Consider the following 27,936-nt stretch of genomic DNA (forward strand, 5'->3'; position numbering starts at 1 on the left):
GCCAGCCATTGCTGGTCCATGCATCAAAATGTCCAGGGTGATGTCCACTCAACAGTATCTCCAGGGTTTAATGCAGTTGGGGCTGGCAGCAGGATGTTGCTCTGCTGGCCATATCCTGGCTTCAATAACTCCTCTTTGGTTTGCGCATACAGTTGTATAGGAGAGGCAGCAGTGTGTGTTAGCATGTCCACAGGGCTCAAGGCTCCTTTTCGGGGCTTCTCATTCAAACGCCATAGCACTGTCCATAAGTGAACTGACCAGCCCTGTGGACTGTTGGTGTCTGACTTCAGGCCAGATTTCAACAAACTGTTGAACCTCTCTATCATGTTGCCCTGGTACATGAAATATGGTACATGAAATTTCCACTTTGTTCCTAATTGCTGCACTTTATTCCTTATTTTGCACCTCTCCTTTAGTTGTAGCCCATATTTCCTTCTGTGCCCTTATTGTTCAACCTCCCCCAGATCTGCTAAAGTATGAGTAGCTTCTCTTATGGGTTGCCCTATGTGGTGGGCAAGAGTAGTCACTAGGAACTGAAAGATGTGGGAGATGTATGTGGCACCAGATTTCTCATTCCTGTGGTGAACAACTCCTCATCGGGGCCCTGGGCATCCATATTATAGATGATATATATATATATTTTTTGTAGATAATTATTTTTTATTGAAGGGTAGTTGACACACAGTATTACATTACATTAGTTTCAGGTGTACAACATAGTGATTCAACATTTATACACATGACAATTCTAGGCACCAGCTATCACCATACCAAGCTATTACAATATCTTGACTATATTCCTTATGCTGTACATTACATCCCGGTTACTTATTTATTTTACAATTGGAAGTGTGTACTTTTTTTTTTTTTTTCTGAGGGCATCTCTCATATTTATTGATCAAATGGTTGTTAACAACAATAAAATTCTGTATAGGGGAGTCAATGCTCAATGCACAATCATTAATCCACCCCAAGCCTAATCTTTGTCAGTCTCCAATCTTCTGAGGCATAACAAACAAGTTCTTACATGGAGAACAAATTCTTACATAGTGAATAAGTTACATAGTGAACAGTACAAGGGCAGTCATCACAGAAGCTTTCGGTTTTGCTCATGCATTATGAACTATAAACAGTCAGTTCAAATATGAATACTCATTTGATTTTTATACTTGATTTATATGTGGATACCACATTTCTCTATTATTATTATTTTTAATAAAATGCTGAAGTGGTAGGTAGATACAAGATAAAGGTAGAAAACATAGTTTAGTGTTGTAAGAGAGCAAATGTAGATGATCAGGTGTGTGCCTGTAGACTATGTGTTAATCCAAGTATAGATGATATTTTTCATGCCCAGTTCCCACAGTATCGGTTGGAGCTCTACATACGTTTTCCAGCTAGTGGGTAAATATGGTAAATCACCCTGATTAGGCCAGAGTGCCCTGATTGGAGCTGTCAGCCACTCCAGAAGTGTCTGATTCCCTGAGACATGACAGGCACTTTGCAACCACTGTGGGGGGGAAGGGTGAGCCAGGGAAGCCAGTCTACTCATTTCAGGACCCTATATAACAATGTTTTCCACCCCATATCCCATAGATGTAAAAGCCGTGTAGGCAGAGATTCCTATGGCTTCTGCCTTTACCGCATGCCCATGTCCACCAGCTCATCCTGGGTATAGGGGCAGAGCATGGAGTGCTCCACAACTGGGGAGGGGGGCAGCTCGTCCCCCTGAGAAGCGTGTGGTTATTTCATTTTTATTTTTGTAATTACAGCCAGCGGACCTTTAATACGGAGAGGCTGGTGCCTTGGGCGGTGGCCTCGGCAGTAGAGTGACCCTTGACCCTGCCTCCTCATCTTCTCCCCCTGGCTCCTCCACCTTCTCCGGGGATGAAGGCATGACTCTTTCCTCCCCCTTCCCAACAACCTTCTGCAATGCAGCTTCTCCTGCTGCCTTCCCCCTCGCTGCTGCTAAGGAATCTTCCGGGAGTGCAACTAGTCTTCTCAATAACTCTCTCTTTTCCTTAAGGGCATCCTATAGGTTATTGCCCAGCTCCTCCAGTCGATGCCAAAGTCTGTTTCCTTGATAACCCTTTACAGTTTCTTGAGGAAAAGAGACCCTATAATGCCAGCTGCTACACAGCCATTCAGGGCTTCTAAGTAGTCTTCTATCTCATGGGCTAATTCTTCAGCTTCCCTTGTCTCCACCCTTCTAGAAGGTGCTTTATCCTAGACCAGTTCCCGACTAGGGGCTTCCCAATTGGAAGCCCCACAGGTAGAGGCTTCCTGGGTGAAGCTGCACCCTCTACCACTGCAGCCACTGGGGCCTCTCCACATCCACAGGGGGGGTACCAGGCATCTCCCCACCATTTCTAGGAGTAGCCCGCCCAAGGGTCACACCTGTGTAGGCAGGTTTCAGGTTTAGAGGTCCTTCTGATTACCGCCAGATGTAACTCTGGGAAGGGGAAATCCTGGGGCAAAATACCTTTGAAACTGAAATCAGTCAAAGGCAGAAATAAAGTTTAAAACCTATTGCTTACAAGCAGTCGTTTCACGTCTCTCTCTCTCTCTGTCTCCTACTGTGGTAGAAGTGAGCAAATACCATCTCCAAACTGTCCGGTCCAGATAAGCCCTCGCTTGCCCATGTAATTACACATTCATATGGTGATGGACTACTACTCTGTACCCCTTGGAAACACCTATTGATATGGATATGCACTAAAGCCAGGCAAGAGATTCTGGAAATACTGCAGTTTTACCCACAGGGCCACAGAGAAGTTGGTGGAGATGCGGGGCCAAGGGAGGAAGTGGTGGTTTATGGTGGGGATGGAGGGGTCAGTTGCAGATTTTTCTGTGATGATAGTGACCTGGTAAATAAGAGAGGTGTATGCAGGAGGTAGGATCAGATACTTCCGGTGCATAGGCAAGGACTGCTCTTTGGAACATGTGCAGTTGGACTGTAGTAACTGGTGAGAAGAACCAGTAAATTGGGACACAGTTTGATACTATGTGAAATAAAGGTTCAGAAGAAGGAAGATAACTTTGTAGTCAAAAAACCTATGCCAAGGAGAGCAAGGTGTGAGCTTGGCTTCAAAGAGGTTATATATATATCAGGCAATAGGTCTAATTCATTTTATTTTGAGCTTTTCCTATGTTTCAAGTTCACTTTGCCTACCAAATGCCAGGATTTCAACATGAAGTTTAAGGTCCATTTTTCTTGCAGTTTTTTTTTCTTTTGATGAGAAATAAAATATTGCTCACTTTAACAGTCTAAGGAACACCAAATATGCAGTTCTCTTTCCACAAAGTAACTTTTCCTTTTCTTTTCCTCCTAATTTCAGGAACAAACTCTAGCCCTTAGGAAAGAAGGTATTGGCATTGTTTTGGATTCTGAACTGCCCCATTTGATTGGCATTGATGATGACCTTCTGAGTACTGGAATCATCTTATATCACTTGAAGGTAGAAACTGCTTAAATGGAACATACAATTTTCAGTTTTCCCTTTAGACACTAGAAGGGTTTATTATAATAGTCCACATCCATGAGCACAGCATTAAAGAATATGTTACAAATCCTTGGGCCCTTTGGGGATTTTCAACAGTTCATTGGGATTCTCTGGAGGTTTCCATGTTTAGGTAGTTCTAAAGCTAAAGGAAGAGCCATTCACATGCATTCTAATTTGTAGAATCAGTAAGAAAGGGAGGTAAGGAAAAGAAAGGCCGACAGACTGAGGAGGAAAACTTACAAGCACTTGGAACTGGGATTTGCCGTGTGTAGTTTCCTCTTCCCTAGTGTTACTTAGGAAGTTGTGTCACCTACCTGCATTACCGGGCTGGTCCCAATCTGTCTATTTATGTCAAGAGAACAGGATTTCCACATCAGTATCCGTGGTTGCCTCTGTAACCTTGACTTTGATATCTTCTCTGATCCATGGCTTAAAAGGAGAATGGTGTTGCTCTTGTGTTTTGCCTCTCCCATAAACTTTATCTTTCAAAATAGCCCCCTGGCTACTGGAGGAGACACTTGCCTGAAGGAAGTCTGTGAGATTGCTGTCAGGGGCCAGTCACTGATGCCCGAACATGGGCCTAACCTTTGTAGAGCAGTAAGCCTCAGGAGTTGTGCTGTCATCTTCTAGATGGCATGGGAGTTTGAAGGAGCCTCAGTGCACCCTAATTGCACTGAGGCAGTGGCCTGCGTGGTAAATGCTCAGTCCATCGGTCACCAGGTTGCATGGGCTGTAATGAAAAATGTAGAGGAGACCATTCCTCATGCTCTTACTAACAGGTTTTACTCACTTTTCTTCCTAGGAAGGTCAGACATATGTTGGTAGAGAAGATGCTTCAACAGAACAAGATATTGGTGAGAATCTTTACTAATTTTCTCTTCCCAATGATTTTTACATTTAATGAAGAACTTCCTTTTGAATGACTGATATTGAAGTAATGGTACAAAAGAAAATTTTTCAAATACAGTGTTAATCAGTATTATTAATATGTATTTCTCTCATTAATCAGTATTATTAATATGTATTTCTCTCATTTCGAAGTCAGCTAAATGAGAAACACAGAACAGTTACTTTAGTGAGTGAAATGGAACTGTGGATCCTTCCCCCCTCTACATTCTGTACCGTGTCATGACTTTCAGAGTTCAGTTATTTAAATCACTCTACTCTTAGCACAGTGAGACAATGATTGATGGAAATATGTCTGCAGACACAGATAAAGGATATAAGACCCCTTAAAGGGAAATATATAGACACTTACCTGCCCAAGGATGACAGTGGAAAGTAGGGCATAACATGGACAGCAGACACACATATGAAGGGATGACCCCTGGGTTTCCCAGCCTCCATCCCTGAGGCACCCCTGTGGCCAGTGGTTCAGCCCAGGCAGGGTGCAGTCTAGCCAGGTTTCAAGCAGGACTTAGGAAATTCGCAGTGGTGGTGGGTATATGTATGTGTGGCAACCTAGGGATAGGTCGGGGAGGAATTTATCTTCTCAGCTGTTTTTAGAATTGCTGGTGACGAATTTCCTTTCTTGCCAAGTATAAGCTATTCACCAAATCAAAGCCAGCATATTCCTGTGTGTATTTATTGTGTACTGTGAAACGGGGAGAGCGGAAAACCAATTCCGAGAAGTCCTTAGGTGCAGCTGTTTTTGAGTAGAGCTAGGTGTTGGACCTCTTCCTCTAATCATTAGATTATGTGTTTGACCTTTAGGGCTGCTATAAATGATGATGCATGGCTGGAACACATGTTTTCTGTGAACAGAAAAGTTCAGTAGTACGTTTCTGTGAAGAATAGTGGGAGCTATTTGTTTTATACTTCTGAGAAGCTGTCCAAGAGCTGTGGCTAAAATCATGTAGGTTTACTTGACAGGTGTTCATATCCATGCCTGGCCATTTAGTCGACAAGAATAGTTCAGGGTAGTCATCGTACATGATTAGGTAGACCTTAGCAGTCACCTGCTCTGAGGTCTGTGGAGGTCATATTTTCTCAGAATGGGTATAGGTTGTGGGAAGTGTGCTTCCCAGTACAGCTTTTGGAGGCTTCCTTAGGGCCCCAAGTTCTATGCCATACCAAGTTCACTTTTGGTTTCTGCTTCTGGAATGCAATGTCTGTAAGTGTGGAGGTCACAATATGTCCTTGACCCATGGAGCCCTTTTGTCCCTTCCATTTTACTATGATCTTTGGGTGACTGGTAGAGGAAATTTATTCAGCATCAAACAGAGAAAATCAGTAGTATTCAGTTAAGACAAGTTATTCAGTTATTTCTCCCTGAAAATGAGATAAATTAACATCTAAGCCTACTTCCTTATACAGGTACTGTACAGATCCCTTGAGGTAACATTCAAGGGATATCTCCAGTTCTATTGGTTGAAGCCATGAACTCCTGAAATTCAATTTTCTCACCAGACATAAACGTTTATTTCACAATATTTACATGGAGAAGAAAGAACATTTAAAATTAAAAATAAATAAAGGTTGGGAATTGTTCCATTAGATATCAAAGAAAATATTTCTTTCTTCTTTGTTTTTCCAATTTAGTTCTTCATGGCCTGGACTTAGAGAGTGAGCACTGTATCTTTGAAAATGTTGGGGGGACCGTGACTCTGATACCCCTGAGTGGGTCTCAATGCTCTGTGAATGGTGTTCAAGTCATGGAGGCCACACATCTAAATCAAGGTACCTGTTTTTGGTTCTCAGAGTTCTTTGTATATGTTGTTGCTAGAAAACAAGTTGGCTAGTAATGGGGAAACATGTGCATCTTACAATTAATTACCTATCAGATGTAAAAAGGATGAAGACTTTTGCTTCTTTATATTGTTTTTGTTTTGCTGGAGGATTTCTTCATAATCCATTTGTCTTGTTGAACTAAACATATATGTAGTTGTCTTAAACGTTATTGTTACTATGGAAATAGAACTTTAAAGGAATTTTTAAAGATAAAATAGTACCCATCAAATGCAAAACCTTAGCACAATGGCTTCCTTTAATAATTATGATACCTTATTTATATTCTTTTTATGAATAGTCATACATACAGAACCTGATATCATAATTCTTTTTTTCTTTTGAAATAATTTCAGTATTACAGAAAATTTACAAGACTAGTACAAATAACTCTTTTATTTTCAGAGGCACTTGAAAGTAAATTGCTGACTGAATACTTCAGTGTCTATATCCTTTAAACAATGGCATTCTCTTATGCAATTACAACCGTTCAAATTAGGACCCTAACACTACTGATACATCACTGCCACCAGATTCTCAGCCTCCCTACAAGTTTTGCCCGTTATTCTGACAGTGTCTGTTAGGCATCCGACATCCACTCGGGCATCCCACTTTCATGCATTTGATTGCCACACCTCTCTAGTTTCTTTTAGTCTGGAATTGTGCCTTGGCCTTTCCTTGACTTTCCCGACTTTGGCAGTTCTGAAAACTTCAGGTCAGATATGTCGTAGAATGCACCCCTGTACATAAATACAGGGTTTATCTGATGCTTCCTCATTACTACACTAGTATTACACATTTTTGACAGGAATATCAGAGAAAGGATGCTGTGTTTTTCTCATGTACACAGTTTCTGTTTATGCCATTACTGAGGATGCCTACTTTGACCATTGAATTAAGGTGGATCATTTACGTCATTAAGATCATTCAGGTCATTAAGTTCATTTGCCAGGTTCTTCACTGTGAAGTTGCTGTCTCCCACCTTTTTTATTAATAAGGATATTGGGAAGGTACTTTGAGATCATAAATATTGTATCCTTCATCATACATTCATCCACTCGTTTTAGAATCCACTGGGTTTTTCTTTTATTGTTTAATTTAATTATTATTCTGATAGTTGCCAAATGGTGATTTTCTTCCCTTTACATTTATTAGTTGGCTTTTTATTGTAGCTTTCTCTTCTTGCCATTTATTTATTTAAATCAACAGAATCACACAGCTTGCTATTTTACTTGGTAGGTTTTGGTTGTTTTCTATCATAATTTACTTTGATGGCCAAACTGTCCTAGCTTTGGCCAGTGGGAATGTCCTTCAAGTTGGTTTCTGTGTCCTTTTGGCTTGTCCCCATCATCTGTGAACACTTCTTTAATTTCTGACAGAAAAAGATATTCCAGCCTTGTCTTATAATTTCCTGGAATCAATTACCAAAGCAGCATTTACTGCTTTTTTGCAATGAGGACAAGGACTTTTGCAGTACAGGATGGAGAGGTTTGCTTTGCCAAGCAGTAGTATTAGTTGTGGTGAGAGCCTGTCTCTGCCCTGGACCCAGAAAGTTACCATAATTGATTTGTAGACAGGAGGTCACTGTATAGGGCTCTTCAGTGGCAGTCCCTGCTTGGGAACACACAGGCTTTAGCACCAAAACGGGTAATTTGAGGGTACACAGTTGACAGATGATCCTACAAGTGAATCATGTAACTGGATCTAGACCACAGCCAGACCACCTATCTGTTCTTTTTTAAGACCTCAGACTGCTGCTGTCCCTCCATGCGGCAGGGGCAAATATAGTGCCGTGGTGGGAGATAAGAGACCAATCTCCTTGTCCAGTAGAAATTGCTGTACTGGCTGCACCTCCCTTAGTTAGGTCAGGGGAGAAGACTGTGTTATGATGATGACTGTATTTATTGTTACCGGATTTTAAAAGAGGCTTGTACTGTTTTCAGTATTAATGCATGAGTAAAGTTGTGGAATTCATTTTGAAATATTTAATTGTTTAATACATCTGGGGTTCATTGGTATATAAAGTGTAGGCCTAATTTAATTCACCCCCACATTGGTATACTATTAATTGTAGCCTTTCCCTACCCTTTTGAAGAAACTTACTTTACCAAAAATGAAAAAACGCATTGCACTGTATCTATTTCTTGGTTTTCCACTTTGTTCCAGTACTCTGTATTTCTAGTTTTGTTCCTGTATCACATAGTTTTAATGCTTGTTGTATTACGTTTTGCTTTAATTTCAGTTCTTGTCTGAGTGTTTTTTTGCTATTCATGACTGTTAATGTTTTCAAAGAAATTTTAGCATCACTTTGGCTAAAATATCCTTTAAGTAATTAGATTCTAATTTCATTTGATTTGTTTGCATTTAAAAAATGTATTTATATATTAGGACCTCTGTTATTCAGTATAACTCTTCTTGCATTTGAATTTTCTATTTCTTCCAACAAAACTTTGAAGGTTTTTAATATATGTACTTACTGAACTGTGTTTATTCATGTGTGTAAAATTCTGAATATAGCTGTATTCATTAACTGCTCAAAAACAGGAAGGAAAAAACCCCTTTCATTGAATAATAATCTATTTTGATGATAATATTGCAGTTTTTTCTGAGCACAAAGGGCCTTTAAGGGTATTGATTTAAAAACCTATGGGGCAAGTGAGATTCAAAGAATTCCCTGACTAGACTCTGGGACTTTGAGTCTTGTACATTTTTCTCCCAGATACAAAATGCTGCCTGGTGGGTTTGTGGAGCCACATATAGGGAGAGGTTACTTTGGGGCATTCTTTAGGATAAGCAGCGCTTAAACATGTAGCCCACAAACCCCAGTATTGGCTGCTGTATATCCCCTGCTTTGTTGCCTGGCCAGCTGTTTCCTCTGTGGGCTTTCCCTGCTCCAGCCATGTTTCTTCAGAGCTTCTGGAGCTTCCATGACCCACAGTCCTGGTCTCTGGGTGCTGAGAAGGCTGAGCAGATCACACTGATACTGCCCTTGCCATGTTATGGGTTACACAGTCTCTTGTAGATTTGTTTGGAAGCTAACTGTTATGTGTAATAACGTTTCTGTGACAAAATCAGTCCTGAGTTCCAAACATACTGAGAAAAGAGCTTTCAGAGCACAAAGTGCTTGATACAGGAATTGTGTACAACTTAATATTGGGGTTTTGTTCTACCCTCTACCCTTACCCCCTGAAAAAAGATGGTTAGCTTATTTATTTAGTTCAGAAAATTGCTTAATATTCGCCTTCCATCTGCTTAGGTAACTGTGATTATGTCTCTAATTCTCTTGTGAATTGAGGCATGGTAAAGAAATAATAAATATATCTCCCATGCAATATTTTTATTATTATTTTTTTTAATCTTAAACTTTTACCTAAACTGAAAGTCCACTTAAAAAATATGCCTATTCAGGTTGGTGATGACTGAAACTACATTTTTTATCTTCATATGAGAATATGACTTGTCTAAGAAAGTGGTGGTACTAATTGACATTCAAGGTTAATTGTCAGCATTTTCTTTCCCTGTGGGGTACTCTTAATTGTTTTATTACCATGGTACCAGGATTTTCGGATCTGATGAGCTTGAGGCCCTCTTGTGTTCTGCTGCTTTACTGAGAGCTCTCTCAGTATCACTGTTAATGAAATTGACAGAAAAGTGCTATGTTCCAAAGTGTTAAAACACCCTGGCACTGAGTGTAAAACGTCATTAACAAGCCTTCGGGCAGTGAAATGCAAGATGACTTTCTGTTTCAAGGCATCGTGTGAGAGAAGTAAGAGTACTTTTTCTTTTTTTTTTAATACGTATACTTAAAAATGGAAAGATCCTATTAAGAAAAAACATGTACAGTTCTTCAGAAATTAAGGGTTAGAATTCTCTACTTAACCTTTCTCAATTTTTGAGGATTATTGAAATGAGAACTGAAACATGTTTTAAAACACAAAATATGTAATATATTTTTTGTGGTTATGAAAAAACGTAGTGAAAATAAAAAGATGTGAATGTGTACTTGTAGTAGCGTTTACCTCTGGAGAAGAGGGAGTTGATCAGGCATGGCTACAAAAGAATTTTCAACTGTATCTGTAAGATTTTATTTTTTAAAGAAAAAAATGAGACTAAAGCAAAAAAAAAAAAAAAGGATGTGGACATCATTAAAACCTAGTAATTGGGAAACAGGATTAAACACTTATATTTGTACTCCAAAAACTACCTTGGCTTTTACCCGTGAAACAGTTTAAGTAAAGGGTATCAAAGACATAACTGCAGCTGGAGGTTAACCCATGTCATAATGATTTATCTAACCATATTAACCCCACATTTGACTGGACTCCTGGTTTACCCTGCCCTCCCAGCATCTTCTTATCGCTTCACTCCTGGTTTCTGGTTTATTGCTGATATTTGGTATTTAAATATCTCTTTTCATTAGTAAATCACTTCGCTTGGAAATGTGTGAGGCTTTCCCACTGAAAAGCACATGTAGTAATTGCTACTTCTATATTTAAATCACTTAACACACTTGTGAATGTCAGCTAATAGGAGATTTATCTATATTTAACAGATTGTTACCATTGTGGCAGGGGAATTTTTTACCTGTATTGGTTAACAGGCGTAGTTCTTTCACATTGCATAAACAGTACTTCCCCTGCCTTACATTACAAGAGTGTTTTCCTCTGGTAATGTCACTAAAATGAAAAGTATTTGCTAGTGCTGTGAGAATTAAATGTGATTATATATATATATATATATAATGTCTGTTGCCTAAAGCCTGGCTGTGAAGCTTTTCTCCTCATTCTTGAGTTCTTCCAGAAGCAGTGTGAGGCATCTAACCATGGTCTTCAATTGCTGTGTTCTCTGAAGCTTAGCTTTCCTCACAACCATATTTCATAGAATGGTTCCATAGCAAGAGGAGATGGTTGCTACAGAAAGAAAGCGTGAATTTAACCACGTGTGTAGTCCGTAGGCCTAGAGCTAGCTTTTCTTGGTATAGTTCAGACTGTAGATTTTTCTTTTTTCTTTTTTTGTTCTCCACATACTTAATATGAAATGGTACTAAAGTCAAGTGAGTTATAATACAAAAGGTATTTCAGCATTTGCTGTACAATTGCTGGGAACTATTCTCTCATTTTAATCAGTTTTTTTTCTTTTTGCTGTAATATGTTATTTTAAAACTGATGGTTGTTAAAGATTATTAATTTTTCCATTCATATCAGCGGGCTCCTTCGGTCTTTGCATCAGAGCCATTGAGCGCTCATCCCTCTGTTTAGAAGTGCTGCAGGAACTGTGTCTGGGCAGTTTATGCTTCGGTGCATTTGAATGTGTCATGCTTGAGTGCCAAAATATATTTGCATCTATTCAAGTAAGCAGACAGAAGAACAGGTGATTTGGAAGTAGAGGTGAGGAGGCTTTGATAAAATTTCCATTTGCTGAAGTGTTGCTGTGAGTTCAGTGGCAAATTGAAAAAAGAATTTTAGTGGAACTAGAAAGGGAAATAGATCTTCCAGTGGTTTAGCCAAGGTATCTGATGAACAGAAGAGATGTTTTACACAGTGCAGAAAGCCAGCAGATATTTTTGTCTAACCTTCCGTTTAACTCACCTGTACTTCCCCATGAGCACTCATTTGATTTCTCCCTGAAATTGGAGACCTGCAAATCTGACAGGTGTCACTTGCACATGGGTGATTCAGCAGATACTTTTGGATGTCACAGCCCTAACGCTTCATAGAGACTATGTATCCCCAAAGCTAGGGGTGCAGAAGGTGTGTCCCCAGGTCAGCAACATCAGCATTCCCTGGGAGCTTTCTGAAACACCTCATCCTAGACCTACTGAGTCAGAAAGCATAGGGATAGGGCTCAGTAATCTAGTTGTTAATGGGCCCTGCAGGTGATTCTATGTCCACTTTAGTATGAAAGCAGCTGACCAAGCTAATCAATCTGAAGGCAGTTTCTTGGGGCCCTAGACTTGGACGTATTGGACATTTTATCAATGTCTTAAATCCTTTTTTCTCTTTTTTGATTCCTCACATCTATTTTTCTTGATCTCTGTTCCTTTCTAAATTTCATTTTCAGCTTCACATCCCATAGACTGGCTTTACAATGTGTCTTGGCCTAGATTTCTTGGCGTTTACCTGTTTGGGGTTTGGCAAGCTTCTTGAATCTGTAGGTTTATGTTCTTCTACAGATTTGGGAAGTTTTCAGCCAAACTTTTGAATATTTTATATTAAGTGTTTAAACATTTCTTTCTGCACTATAGTCTCTCTCCTATTGTTCTGGGGCTGCAATTATAGGACTTTAAAAAATTTTAGTAGTATCACAGGTCCTTGAGGCTCTGTAGTCTTTGTTTTATTCTTTGGTAGGCTTTTTCATTTTGCTTTTCAGATTAGATAACTTCAATTGATCTATCTTCCCATTCATTTACTCTCTTTCTCTGTCATCTCCATTCTGCCATAGAGCCCATCCAACACATTTTAAAATTTTGGTTACTGTATTTTTTTTTCCTTTTCTTATTTTGGTATTATTAATGTACAATTACATGAGGAACATTATGTTTACTAGACTCCTCCCATCACCAAGTCCCCCCAACATACGCCATTACAGTCACTGTCCATCAGTGTAGTAAGAAGGTGTAGAATCACTACTTGTCTTCTCTGTGTTGCACAGCTCTCCCCGTGCCCCCCTCCCACATTATACATGCTAATCATAATGCCCCCTTTCATTCTTTTCCCCTCTTATCCCTCACTTCCCACACATCCTCCCCAGTCCCCTTCCCTTTTGTAACTGTTAGTCCATTCTTGGGTTCTGTGAGTTTGCTGCTGTTTTGCTCCTTCAGTTTTTTTTTTCTTTGTTCTTGTACTCCAGAGATGAGGGAAATCATTTGATACTTGTCTTTCTCCTCCTGATTTATTTCACTGAGCATAATACCCTCTATCTCCATCCATGTTGTTGCAAATGGTAGAATTTGTTTTCTTCTTATGGCTGAATAATATTCCATTGTGTATATGTACCACATCTTCTTTATCCATTCATCTACTGATGGACACTTAGGTTGCTTCCATGTCTTGGCTATTGTAAATAGTGCTGCGATAAACAAAGGAGTGCATATGTCTTTTTCAAACTAGGCTGCTGCATTCGTAGGGAAAATTCCTAGGAGTGGAATTCCTGGGTCAAATGGTATTTCTATTTTGAGTTTTTTGAGGAACCTCCATACTGCTCTCCACAATGGTTGAACTAGTTTACATTCCCACCAGCAGCACAGGAGGGTTCCGCTTTCTCCACAACCTCGCTAACATTTGTTGTTGTTTGTCTTTTGAATGGTGGCGATCCTTACTGGTGTGAGGTGATATCTCATTGTGGTTTTAATTTGCATTTCTCTGATGACAAGTGATGTGGAGCATCTTTTCATGTGTTTGTTGGCCATCTGAATTTCTTCTTTGGAGAAGTGTCTGTTCACATCCTGTGCCCATTTTTTAATTGGATTATTTGCTTTTTGTTTGTTGAGGTGGGTGAGCTCTTTATATATTTTGGATGTCAACCCTTTATTGGATATGTCATTTATGAGTATACTCCCATACTGTAGGATGCCTTTTTGTTCTATTGCTGGTGTCCTTTGCTGTACAGAAACTTTTCAGCTTGATATAGTCCCACTTGTTCATTTTTGCTTTTGTTTCCCTTGCCTGGGGAGATATGTTCATGAAGAAGTCACTCATGTTTATGTCCATGAGATTTTTGCCTATGTTTTTTTCTAAGAGTTTTATGGTTTCATGACTTACATTCAGGTCTTTTGATCCATTTCGAATTTACTTTTGTGTATGGGGTTAGACGATCCAGTTTCATTCTCTTACGTGTAGCTGTCCAGTTTTGCCAACACCAGCTGTTGAAGAAGCTGTCATTTCCCCATTCCTTTATCATATATTAATTGACCATATATGTTTGGTTTAATATTTGGATTTTCTATTCTGTTCCACTGATCTGTGGGTCTGTTCTTGTGCCAGTACCAAATTGTCTTGATTACTGTGGCTTTATAGTAGAGCTTGAATTTGGGAAGCAAGATCCCCTCTGCTTTATTCTTCTTTCTCAGGATTGCTTTGGCTATTCAGGGTCTTTTGTGGTTCCATATGAATTTTAAAACTATTTTTTCCAGTTTGTTGGAGAATGCTGTTGGTGTTTTGATAGGGATTGCATTGAATCTGTAGATTGCCTTAGACAGGATGGCCATTTTGACAGTATTAATTCTTCCTAGCCAAGAGCATGGGATAAGTTTCCATTTGTTAATGTCCTCTTTAATTTCTCTTAAGAGTGTCTTGTAGTTTTCAGGGTATAGGTCTTTCACTTCCTTGGTTAGGTTTATTCCTAGGTATTTTATTCTTTTTGATGCAATTGTGAATGGAATTGTTTTCCTGATTTCTCTATTAGTTCATCATTAGTGTATAGGAATGCCACAGATTTCTGGGTATTAATTTTGTATCCTGCAACTTTGCTGAATTCAGATATTTGTTCTAGTAGTTTTGGAGTGGAGTCTTTAGGGTTTTTTATACACAATATCATGTCATCTGCAAATAGTGACAGTTTGACTTCTTCTTTACCAATCTGGGTTCCTTGTATTTCTTTGTTTTGTCTGATTGCCATGGTTAGGACCTCCAGTACTATGTTGAATAGCAGTGGGGAGAGTGGGCATCCCTGTCTTGTACCCAATCTCAGAGGAAAAGCTTTCAGCTTCTCACTGTTCAGTATGATGTTGGCTGTGGGTTTGTCATATATGGCCTTTATTATGTTGAGGTACTTGCCCTCTGTAACCATTCTGTTGAGAGTTTTTACCATGAATGGATGTTGAATTTTGTCTAATTCTTTTTCATCATCTATGGAGATGATCATGTGGTTTTTGTCCTTTTTATTTATGTGGTGGATGATGATGAATTTTCAAATGTTGTACCATCCTTAAATCCCTGAGAAGAATCCCACTTGGTCATGGTGTATAATCCTTTTGATGTATTTTTGGAATTTGGTTTGCTAATATTTTGTTGACTATTTTTGCATCTATGTTCATAAGGGATATTGGTCTGTGATTTTCTTTTTTGGTGGGGTCTTTTCCTGGTTTGGGTATTAGGGTGATGTTGGCTTCATAGAATGAGTTTGAGAATATTCCCTCCTCTTCTATTTTTTTTTTTTTGTAGATAAATATTTTTTATTGAAGGGTAGTTGACACACAGTATTACATTACATTACTTTCAGGTGTACAACATAGTGATTCAACATTTATATACATAATAATTCTAGGTACCAGCTATCACCATACCAAGTTGTTACAATATTTTGACTATATTCCTTATGCTATACATTACATCCCGGTTACTTATTTATTTTACAATTGGAAGTGTGTACTTTTTTTGTTTGTTTGTTTTTGTTTTTGTTTGTGAGGGCATCTCTCATATTTATTGATCAAATGGTTGTCAACAACAATAAAATTCTGTATAGGGGAGTCAATGCTCAATGCACAATCATTAATCCACCCCAAGCCTAATTTTCGTCAGTCTCCAATCTTCTGAGGCATAACAAACAAGTTCTTACATGGAGAACAAATTCTTACATAGTGAATAAGTTACATGGTGAACAGTATACAAGGGCAGTCATCACAGAAACTTTCGGTTTTGCTCATGCATTATGAACTATAAACAGTCAGTTCAAATATGAATACTCATTTGATTTTTATACTTGATTTATATGTGAATACCACATTTCTCTCTTTATTTTTGTTATTTTTAATAAAATGCTGAAGTGGTAGGTAGATACAAGATAAAGGTAGAAAACATAGTTTAGTGTTGTAAGAGAGCAAATGTAGATGATCAGGTGTGTACCTGTAGACTATGTGTTAATCCAAGCTAGACACGGGCAATAAAACATCCACGTATGCAGAAGATTTCTCTCAGAACGGGGGGGTGAGGTTCTAAGTCTCACCTCTGTTGATCCCCAATTTCTCACCTGATGGCCCCCCTGCGACTGTGCCTGTCTTAGGTTATTCCTCCCTTGAGGAATCTTACCCGTCTCTGCCTAACCAGTCATCTTCTGGGGCCATACAGGGAAATGTGAAGTTGGTAAGTGAGAGAGAAGCCTTATTGTTTGAAAAGGTTAGCTTTTTACTTCTTTACATATTTATGCCCTGAGGCTTCTATGCCCAGCATTGAGCTTGTGGGATGAGTGCATCTACACCTGTAGCAGTGCGTGGATCTTTGTTGGGGTTTTTTGATGATCATCTTCTGGCATGAGTCTTCCAGAGAGTGCTGATGTTGGAAGTTCTTTTTCATATCATATCTTAGTTCATTTTCGGGGTAGCCCAATTAGGCTTTGATCCTCTGTATAAACACAAACAGACCCTTTGCCTACACTTTTATATGCCCTTTAAACCCTTGTGTACAACTCATTGGAGGTTACCACACAGGAACTGCCTTTTTTTTTTTTTTTTTGGTATCACTAATCTACACTTACATGATGAATATTATGTTTACTAGGCTCTCCGCTATACCCGGTCCCCCCTATCAATCCCTTTACAATCACTGTCCTTCAGCATAGCAAAATGTTATAGAATCACTACTTGCCTTCTCTGTGTTGTACAGCCCTCCCTTTTCTCCCACCCCCCCATGCATGCTAATCTTAATACCCCCTTACTTCTCCCCCCACCTCTTATCCCTCCCTACCCACCCATCCTCCCCAGTCCCTTTCCCTTTGGTACCTGTTAGTCCATTCTTGAGTTCTGTGATTCTGCTGCTGTTTTGTTCCTTCAGTTTTTCCTTTGTTCATATATTCCACAGGTAAGTGATATCATTTGGTATTTCTCTTTCTCCGCTTGACTTGTTTCACTGAGCATAATACCCTCCAGCTCCACCCATGTTGCTGCAAATGGTAGGATTTGCCCTTTTCCTATGGCTGAGTAGTATTCCATTGTGTATATGTACCACATCTTCTTTATCCATTCATCTATCCATGGACATTTAGGTTGCTTCCAGTTCTTGGCTATTGTAAATAGTGCTGCAATAAACATAGGGGTGCACTGGTCTTTCTCAGACTTGATTGCTGCGTTCTTAGGGTAAATTCCTAGGAGTGCAATTCCTGGGTCAAATGGTAAGTCTGTTTTGAGCATTTTGATGTACCTCCATACTGCTTTCCACAGTGGTTGAACCAATTTACATTCCCACCAGCAGTGTAGGAGGGTTCCCCTTTCTCCACAGCCTCAACAACATTTGTTGTTCTCTGACTTTTGGATGGCAGCCATCCTTACTGGTGTGAGGTGATACCTCATTGTAGTTTTAATTTGCATTTCTCTGATAATTAGTGATGTGGAGCATCTTTTCATGTGTTTGTTGGCCATCTGTTTTTCTTTTTTGGAGAACCATCTGTTCAGTTCCTCTGCCCATTTTTTAAATGGGTTATTTGTTTTTTGTTTGTTGAGGCATGTGAGCTCTTTATATATTCTGGACGTCAAGCCTTTATCGGATGTGTCATTTTCAAATATATTCTCCCATACTGTAGGGTTCCTTTTGGTTCTATTGATGGTGTCTTTTGCTGTACAGAAGCTTTTCAGCTTAATATAGTCCCACTTGTTCATTTTTGCTGTTGTTTTCCTTGCCCGGGGAGATATGTTCAAGAAGAGGTCACTCATGTTTATGTCTAAGAGGTTTGTGCCTATGTTTTCTTCCAAGAGTTTAATGGTTTCATGACTTACATTCAGGTCTTTGATCCATTTTGAGTTTACTTTTGTATATGGGGTTAGACAATGGTCCAGTTTCATTCTCCTACATGTAGCTGTCCAGTTTTGCCAGCACCATCTGTTGAAGAGACTGTCATTTCACCATTGTATGTCTATGGCTCCTTTATAAAATATTAATTGACCATATATGTCTGGGTTAATGTCTGGATTCTCTAGTCTGTTCCATTGGTCTGTGGCTCTGCTCTTGTGCCAGTACCAAATTGTCTTGATTACTATGGCTTTATAGTAGAGCTTGAAATTGGGGTGTGAGATCCCCCCTACTTTATTCTTCTTTCTCAGGATTGCTTTGGCTATTCGGGGTCTTTGGTGTTTCCATATGAATTTTTGAATTATTTGTTCCAATTCACTGAAGGATGTTGCTGGTAGTTTCATAGGGATTGCATCACATTTGTATATTGCTTTGGGCAGGATGGCCATTTTGATGATATTAATTTTTCCTAGCCACGAGCATGGGATGAGTTTCCATCTGTTAGTGTCCCCTTTAATTTCTCTTAAGAGTGACTTGTAGTTTTCAGAGTATAAGACTTTCACTTCTTTGGTTAGGTTTTTTCCTAGGTATTTTATTTTTTTTGATGCAATTGTGAATGGAGTTGTTTTCCTGATTTCTCTTTCTGTTGGTTCATTGTTAGTGTATAGGAAAGCCACAGATTTCTGTGTATTGATTTTGTATCCTGCAACTTTGCTGTATTCCGATATCTGTTCTAGTAGTTTTGGGGTGGAGCCTTTATGGTTTTTTATGTACAGTGTCATGTCATCTGCAAATAGTGACAGTTTAACTTCTTCTTTACCAATCTGGGTTCCTTGTATTTCTTTGTTTTGTCAGATTGCCGTGGCTAGGACCTCCAGTACTATGTTAAATAACAGTGGAGAGAGTGGGCATCCCTGTCTAGTTCCCGATCTCAGAGGAAATGCTTTCAGCTTCTCGCTGTTCAGTATAATGTTGGCTGTGGGTTTATCATAGATGGCCTTTATTATGTTGAGGTACTTTCCCTCTATTCCCATTTTGCTGAGAGTTTTTATCATGAATGGATGTTGAACTTTGTCAAATGCTTTTTCAGCATCTATGGAGATGATCATGTGGTTTTTGTCTTTCTTTTTGTTGATGTGGTGGATGATGTTGATGGACTTTCGAATGTTGTGCCATCCTTGCATCCCTGGGATGAATCCCACTTGGTCATGGTGTATGATCCTTTTGATGTAGTTTTGAATTTGGTTTGCTAATATTTTGTTGACTATTTTTGCATCTATGTTCATCAGGGATATTGGTCTGTAATTTTCTTTTTTGGTGGGGTCTTTGCCTGGTTTGGGTATTAGGGTGATGTTGGCTTCATAGAATGAGTTTGAGAATATTCCCTCCTCTTCTATTTTCAAAAAACTTTAAGGAGAATGGGTATTATATCTTCTCTGTATGTCTGATAAAATTCCAAGGTAAATCCATCGGGCCCGGGGGTTTTGTTCTTGGGTAATTTTTTGATTACTGATTCAGTTTCTTTGCTGGTGATTGGTTTGTTTAGATTTTCTGTTTCTTTCTGGGTCAGTCTTAGAAGGTTGTATTTTTCTAGGAAGTTGTCCGTTTTTCTTCTAGGTTTTCCTACTTGTTAGCATATAGGTTTTCATACTATTCTGTAATAATTTTTTGTATTTCTGTTGGGTCCATTGTGATTTTTCCTTTCTCGTTTCTGATTCTGTTGATGTGTGTTGATTCCCTTTTTCTCTTAATAAGTCTGGCTAGAGGCTTATCTCTTTTGTTTATTTTCTCAAAGTACCTGCTCTTGGTTTCATTGATTTTTTTATCTTGTTTTATTCTTCTCAATTTTATCTATTTCTTCTCTGATATTTATTATGTCCCTCCTGCTGACTTTGGGACTCATTTGTTCTTCTTTTTCCAATTTTGATAATTGTGACGTTAGACTATTCATTTGGAATTGTTCTGGATTGCTATATACTTTCCTCTTAAGACTGCTTTCGCTGCATCCCACAAAAGTTGGGGCTTTGTGTTGTTGTTGTCATTTGTTTCCATATATTCCTTGATCTCTGTTTTAATTTGGTCATTGATCCATTGATTATTTAGGAGCATGTTGTTAAGCCTCCATGTGTTTGTGAGCCTTTTTGTTTTCTTTGTACAATTTATTTCTAGTTTTATACCTTTGTGGTCTGAAAAGTTGGTTGGTAGAATTTCAATCTTTTTGAATTTACTGAGGCTCTTTTTGTGGCCTAGTATGTGGTCTATTCTGGAGAATATTCCATGTTCGCTTGAGAAGAATGTGTATCCTGTTGCTTCTGGGTGTAGAGTTCTATAGTATCTATTAGGTCCATCTGTTCTAGTGTGTTTTTCAGTGCCTGTGTGTCCTTCCTCATTTTCTGTCTGGTGTATCTGTCCTTTGGAGTGAGTGGTGTGTTGAAGTCTCCTAAAATGAGTGCATTGCATTCTCTATCCTCCTTTAATTCTGTTAGTATTTGTTTCTCATATGCTTGTGCTCCTGTGTTGGGTGCATAGATATTTAAAATGGTTATGTCCTCTTGTTGGACTGACCCCTTTATCATTATGTAATGTCCTTCTTATCTCTTGTGACTTTCTTTGTTTTGAAGTCTGTTTTGTCTGATACTAGTACTGTAACACCTGCTTTTTTCTCCTTCTTGTTTGGATGAAATATCTTTTTCCATCCCTTGACTTTTAGTCTGTGCATGTCTTTTTGTTTCAGGTGAGTCTCTTTTAGGCAGCATATAGATGGATCTTGCTTTTTTATCCATTCTCTTCCTCTGTGTCTTTTGATTGGTGCATTCAGTCCATTTACATTTAGGATGATTATTGAAAGATATGTACTTATTGCCATTACAGGCTTCAGATTCATGGTTACCAAAGGTTCAAGGTTAGCTTCTGTAGTATCTTACTGTGTAACTTAACTCACTTTTTGAGCTATTATAAACACGGTCTGATGATTCTTTATTTCTCCCCCTTCTTATTCCTCCTCCTCTATTCTTTATATGTTGGGTGTTTTATTCTGTGCTCTTTTTTGTTTCCTTTGACTGCTTTTGTGGGTAGTTGATTTTATTTTTTGCCTTTAGTTAGTATTTGGTTGGTCTGCTTTCTTTGCTGTGATTTTATTTTCTCTGGTGACATCTATTTAGCCTTAGGAGTGCTCCCATCTAGAGCAGTCCCTTTAAAATACCCTGTAGTGGTGGTTTGTGGGAGGAAAATTCCCTCAACTTTTTCTTTTCTGGGAATTGTTCAATCCCTCCTTCATATTTAAATTATAATTGTACTCGATAGAGTATTCTTGGTTCAAGGCCCTTCTGTTTCATTGCATTAAATATATCATGCCATTCTTTTCTGGCCTGTAAGGTTTCTGCTGAGAAGTCTGATGATAGCCTGATGGGTTTTCCTTTGTAGGTGACCTTTTTTCTCTCTCTGGCTGCCTTTTATACTCTGTCCTTGTCTTTGATCTTTGCCATTTTAATTATTATATGTCTTGATTAAGTCCTCCTTGAGTCCCTTATGTTGGGAGATCTTTGGGCTTCCTTGGTCTGAGAGACTATTTCCTCCCCCAGTTTGGGGAAGTTTACAGCAATTATTTCTTCAAAGACACTTTCTATCCCTTTTTCTCTCTCTTCTTCTTCTGGTACACCTATGATGCAAATATTGTTCTGTTTGCATTGGTCACACAGTTCTCTTAATATTTTTTTATTCCTGGAGATCCTTTTATCTCTCTCTGTGTCAGCTTCTCTGCGTTCCTGTTCTCTGATTTCTATTCCATTAACCGTCTCTTGTACCTCATCCAGTGTTCTCTTATGTCCTTCCAGAGATTGGTTTATTTCTGTATTCTCCCTCCTTACTTGATCCTTTAGCTCTTGCATCTTTCTCTGCAGTTCCATCAGCATGGTTATGACCTTTATTTTGAATTCTTTTTCAGGGAGATTAGTTATATCTGTCTCCCCAGGCCCTCCTCTCTCAGGGTTGTCTGGGTGATTCTGGACTGGACCAAATTCTTCTGCCTATTCATGGCAATAGAGGTAGTCGTAGGCTGGTAGCGTGTGTGTTAGTTGGTAGAACAAAGTCTCTTCCTGCTTGCTGATCACCCAGCTCCTGTCCACTGCCTGTTTCTGTTCCCTGCACACTGGGAGCAGCCCTTGGGGCAGCCCAGAGCCCGGCGTGGAGAGGCAGGCACCCCGGGTGTGCTCTCCTGCAAGAACAGCGCCTCTTCTTGCCCTGCTCTGGCTTCCTCTGTCTGTGCTTGGCAGGTGCTCGCTGGTGGCAGCCCTGGTACTGGCCCAGGTGGCTGTACACCAGGAGGGGACTCTGGGCGGCTGCTGTGGGCACGGCCACTCCCAGGCTGCTCAGGCACTGTAGTGGGACCACGCCGCACAGGGAATGAATACAGGATGCTTATCACCATGAGAGGCTTCAGAGCTGCTCTGCCTCCTGGGGGGCTGGGGTGCCTGAAGTTCCTCAGGATTCCCAGCTGCTGGGCCGAGTGTGCTGGGACGATTCCATCCAGCTGTGAAGTCCCTGTCCCTTTAAGACTTTCAGAAAGCAATCGCTTTTCTTTTGTCCCAGGGGAGTCGGCTGCGGGGACCCACTCACAGATTTTACTTTTCCATTTCCCTAATATCCAGTGCACCATGCACTGTGTGTCAGCGCTCCCAGTGCAGATGACTAGGGCTGGTTATTTAGCAGTCCTGGGCTTCCATTCCCTACCCGCTCTGACTCCTCTCCTCCCACCAGTGAGCTGGGGGGCGGGAAGCTCTTGGTTCCCGCTGGGCCGCGGCTTGTATCTTACCCCCTTCGTGAGATGCTGAGTTCTCACAGATGTTGATGTAGCCTGGTTGTACTATATCCTCTGGTCTCCCTTTTAGGAGTGGTTGTATTTGTTGTATTTTCAAAAATATATATTGTTTTGGGAGGAGATTTCTTCTGTCCTACTCATGTCACCATCTTGACTCCTCCTTCTGGTTACTGTATTTTTCAGTTGTAATATTTGATTCTTCTTTATATCTTTTATTTGTTGAAACATCTTACCTTTCAAGAGTGTCTTGTGGTGTCTGAATTACATTATAATAGCTGATTTAAAGGCTTTATCAAGTAAGTCCAACATCTTTTTGATTTCATTAACATCTATAAGCTGACATTTTCCCAGTTCTTCGTATGCTGAGTTTTCCCAGTTCTTCATATGCTGAGTAATTCTAGGTTGCATCTTGAACATATTTGATATTATGTTTTAAGACACTAAGTCTTGTTTAAATCTCATGGGAAATGGTGATATTTTTTGTTTTCACAGGCAGTTAACCTAGTTGGATTCAGGGTTAGAATTACCATCTGTGAGTTGTGATTCTAGTCTCAGTGCCAGTTTGTATTTCAAAGCTTTGCTATGCTATTCCAGTCTGTTCCACGTATGTGCCACCCATTGACCAGAGTGGGACCTAAGCAATGGTCTGCATTTTAATTCAGTTCTTGAAGTCTTCCTGCACTGTTGAGGGTCATTTTCAAATGGCCCGGTAGTTGTGTAAGGTTGTTTCCCTGAACTTCTCCCTTTTTACCATCTCCGAAAGGCTTTTTCTTTTGTGTCATCTGGCTAGAAATCTGGACATTTATGTTTATATTACTCTTTTAGGTACCTCCTGTGCCCATGTCCAGGCTCAAACAGTGAGAGGGAAGAGGTAGGTAAAAGCAAAAGGGGTCTGTCCCATCCTCTTGGGGGCCATAGCTCTCTGGATGCAGAGATATTGTCCCCTCCTTCATGGATATAGGCAATTGAGGGCCCCCTGCTGTAGCCACTTTTGCAGCTGGGGGAACTCCCTCTTGCCTTGAGTCTGAACCAGTGGGCTTCTCCAGGGATTCTCTAATTTGTACTGATGTCAACTTTTGGATTTCCTCCTAGACCAGCTGGGGCCATCACAGAATAAAAGCAGTAAACTGACCATCAGTTCAGTAGTGCTTTGGGTCCTACTTTTCTTCAGCGATGTGGCTACTGTTTACTTTTCAGATCCCTGGAATAGCTGTTGCCTACATTCTGCCCAGATTGCATGGGCATTCAATGGGAGAGACAGGGGGGTGGGGTGTGCTTATTCCATTTTATGCAGAACCCACACTTCTCAAGGGGTGGCTTTAGACTGCAGAAAAAGGAGAAATTTATCCATATCCGAAATCTGAAGTTGATGACCATTGTCATAATGGTACTTGGTGAAAATGTGAGTTAGATATACTTTTTTTTTTATTTGGTATAATTAATCTACAATTACATGAAGGACATTATGTTTACTAGGCTCCCCCCTTCACCACGTCCTTCCCACATCTCCGTTCACAGTCACTGTCCATCAACATAGTAAGATGCTGTAAAATCACTACTTGTCACCAAGTTCACAGTCACTGTCCTTCAACATAGTAAGATGCTGTAAAATCACTACTTGTCTTCTCTGTGCCCTCCCCGTGCCCCCCCAACACTATACATGCTAATCGTAATGCCCCCTTTCTTTTCTTCCCACCCTTATCCCTCCCTTCCCACCCGCTCTCCCCAGTCCCTTTCCCTTTGGTAACTATTAGTCCATTCTTGGGTTCTGTGCTCCTGCTGCTGTTTTGTTCCTTCGGTTTTCTTTTGTTCTTATACTCCACATATGAGTGAAATCATTTGGTACTTGTCTTTCTCTGCCTGGCTTATTTCACTGAGCATAATACCCTCTAGCTCCATCCATGTTGTTGCAAATGGTAGGATTTATTTTTTTTCTTATGGCTGAGTAATATTCCATTGTGTATATGTACCACATCTTCTTTATCCATTCATCTACTGATGGACATTTAAGTTGCTTCCATATCTTGATTACTGTAAATAGTGCAGCGATAAACATAGGGGTGCATCTGTCTTTTTCAACCTGGAGTGCTGCATTCTTAGGGTAAATTACTAGAAGTGGAATTCTTGGGTCAAATGGTATTTCTATTTTGAGCATTCTGAGGAACCTCCATACTGCTTTCCACAATGGTTGAACTAATTTAAATTCCCACCAGCAGTGTAGGAGGGTTCCCCTTTCTCCACAACCTTGCCAACATTTGTTGTTGTTTGTCTTTTGGATGGTAACCATCCTTACTGGTGTGAGGTGATATCTCATTGTGGTTTTAATTTGCATTTCTCTGATGACAAGCAATGTGGAGCATCTTTTCATGTGTCTGTTGGCCATCTGAATTTCTTCTTTAGAGAACTGTCTATTCAGCTCCTCTGCCCATTTTTTCATTGGATTATTTGCTTTTTGTTTGTTGAGGTGTGTGAGCTCTTTATATATTCTGGATGTCAATCCTTTATCGGATCTGTCATTTATGAATATATTCTCCCATACTGTAGAATACCTTTTTGTTCTATTGATGGTGTCCTTTGCTGTACAGAAGCTTTTCAGCTTGATATAGTCCCATTTGTTCATTTTTGCGTTTGTTTCCCTTGCCCGGGGAGATATGTTCAAGAAGAGGTCACTCATGTTTATGTCTAAGAGATTTTTACCTATTTTTTTTTCTAAAAGTTTTATGGTTTCATGACTTACATTCAAGTGTTTGATGCATTTGGAGTTTACTTTTGTGTATGGGGTTAGACAGTGATCCAGTTTCATTCTCCTACATGTAGCTGTCCAGTTTTGCCAGCACCATCTGTTGAAGAGACTATCCTTTCCCCATTGTATGTCCATGGCCCCTTTATCGAATATTAGTTGACCGTGTATGTTTGGGTTAATGTTTGGAGTCTCTATTTTGTTCCATTGGTCTGTGGGTCTGTTCTTGTGCCAGTACCAAATTGTCTTGATTACTGTGGCTCTGTAGTAGAGCTTGAAGTTGGGGAGTGAGATTCCCCCCACTTTATTCTTCGTTCTCAGGATTGCTTTAGCTATTCGGGGTCTTTGGTGTTTCCATATGAATTTCTGAATCATTTGTTCCAGTTCATTGAAGAAAGCTTTTGGTAATTTGATAGGGATTGCATCGAATCTGTATATTGCTTTGGGCAGGATGGCCATTTTGACGATATTAATTCTTCCTAGCCAAGAGCATGGGATGAGTTTCCATTTGTTAGTGACCTCTTTAATTTCTCTTAAGAGTTTCTTATAGTTTTCAGGGTATAGGTCTTTCACTTCCTTGGTTAGGTTTATTCCTAGGTATTTTGTTCTTTTTGATGCTATTGTGAATGGAATTGTCTTCCTGAATTCTCTTTCTATTAGTTTATTGTTAGTGTATAGGAAAGCCACAGATTTCTGTGTGTTAATTTTGTATCCTGCAACTTTGCTGAATTCTGATATTAGCTCTAGTAGTTTTGGAGTGGAGTCTTTAGGGTTTTTTATGTACAATATCATGTCTTCTGCAAATAGTGACAGTTTAACTTCTTCTTTACCAATCTGAATTCCTTGTATTTCTTTGTTTTGTCTAATTGCCATGGCTAGGACCTCCAGTACTATGTTGAATAACAGTGGGGATAGTGGGCATCCCTGTCTTGTTCCCGATCACAGAGGAAAAGCTTTCAGCTTCTCGCTGTTCAGTATGATGTTGGCTGTGGGTTTATCATATATGGCCTTTGAGTTAGATATACTTTTGATCAAAGTGTGTAATGTCTGAAGACTGAAAATTGGGTTAGGTGGGGAGTAGGAATAGTGGGAGGTCAAGACTTCTGGATCACAGCAGGTTTGTGGAGCTCTTGAATCCCGGACTGGTGGCATGAATTTTCTGTGGATGGTACTCACCATCCAGTGAATGAGTACTATGGTCACGGAAGTGAAGGACAGTGCAGTGCTCATGTAGCCTGAAGGGAGGCTCAGGGCTTAGCAGTAACAAAAAGGGGCTGATGGGGTAAGGATTGTTGTTGCTTAGGGAGAAAGAAGGTGTTTTGAAAGACTGTTTGGAAGGAATAACAGTATAATGACAGCTTGGTATGTGTGTGAGGCTAGAACTGAATAGTTGAGATCGTTATTAATAGAGAATAACTAGTATTGTTGGTGACAAAGAATATGAAGTAGAGAAAAAAATTACTAATAACTCAGCCAGTTAGTGTAATGCCTTCCATTCAGAACCTGAATTGTCATTTTTTGCCTGCTGTACAGAATCACCCTAATAATTATGTTAAATACTTTGTACTTTGCCTTCAGAAGGATGAGGCCTGTTGTATATGCTATTTTTGTATCCCCATGAGAGTTTAAGATTAAAAAAATCAGCTCCCACTCACCCTGCGCCTGCCCACAATATCTAAAAATTTATTTGGGAATGGGAGTAGAGCATCTTGAAGTCTTACAAAGTGCTTCATTCAGTCTGTTCACATGGCTGTGAAAATAATTCTTGATGGATTATTTGGCTGGAAACCTTAATAACAAAGATTGAAAATCAATTTTCTTTCTTCAGAGTTTCAGAATCTGAGTTTGCAATTTTTACTTTACTGAGAGTAAACAAAGGTTTAAGTGATTTATCTAAAGCAGGAAATTGTAAATCTCTATTTGAATTATAACATTGAAAAGGTGGGGTATTTTACTGGCACAAGAACAGACTCATAGATCAATGGAACACAACAGAGAGCCCAGAAATAAATCCATGCATATACAGTCATTTAATATATGATAATGGAGCCATAAATATACAGTGAGGAAAAGACAGTCTCTTCAATAAATGGTGTTTGGAAACTGGACAGCTATATGCAAGAGAATGAAACTGGATCACTCTTTAACTCCATGTACAAAACTAAACTCAAAATGTATTAAAGACCTAAATATAAGACATGAAACCATAAAACTCTTAGAAGAAAACATAAGCAAAAATCTCTTAAACATAAGCATGAGTCATTTTTTTCTTGACATATCTCCCCGGGGTAGGGAAACAAAAGCAAAAATGAAAAAGAGGACTATGTCAAACTAAAAAGCTTCTCTGTACAGCAAAAGACACTGTCAACAAAACAAAAAGGCAGCCTGCAGTATGGGAGACTATACTTGTAAATTTAATATGTCCTATAAGGG

At 39.5% G+C, this 27,936-nt stretch overlaps 1 protein-coding gene across 7 annotated transcripts in view; it reads left to right on the plus strand.

The window, feature by feature from the left end:
- Window positions 1–27,936, plus strand: part of KIF16B (kinesin family member 16B) — a 315,843-nt gene that overhangs the window by 150,560 nt on the left and 137,347 nt on the right. For 6 of the 7 annotated variants that reach the window (XM_057502709.1, XM_036892122.2, XM_057502708.1 and 3 more), the window contains exons 13-15: window positions 3,339–3,458; window positions 4,306–4,357; window positions 6,045–6,182. In XM_057502709.1, coding sequence (XP_057358692.1) covers window positions 3,339–3,458; window positions 4,306–4,357; window positions 6,045–6,182 — 310 coding nt within the window. Of the gene's footprint in view, window positions 1–3,338; window positions 3,459–4,305; window positions 4,358–6,044; window positions 6,183–27,936 lie in introns of those variants that run through there. The other variant, XM_057502707.1, reaches the window with a different exon arrangement.

This window comes from Manis pentadactyla, chromosome 5 (genome assembly GCF_030020395.1).
Source record: "Manis pentadactyla isolate mManPen7 chromosome 5, mManPen7.hap1, whole genome shotgun sequence".
NCBI lineage: Eukaryota > Metazoa > Chordata > Mammalia > Pholidota > Manidae > Manis > Manis pentadactyla.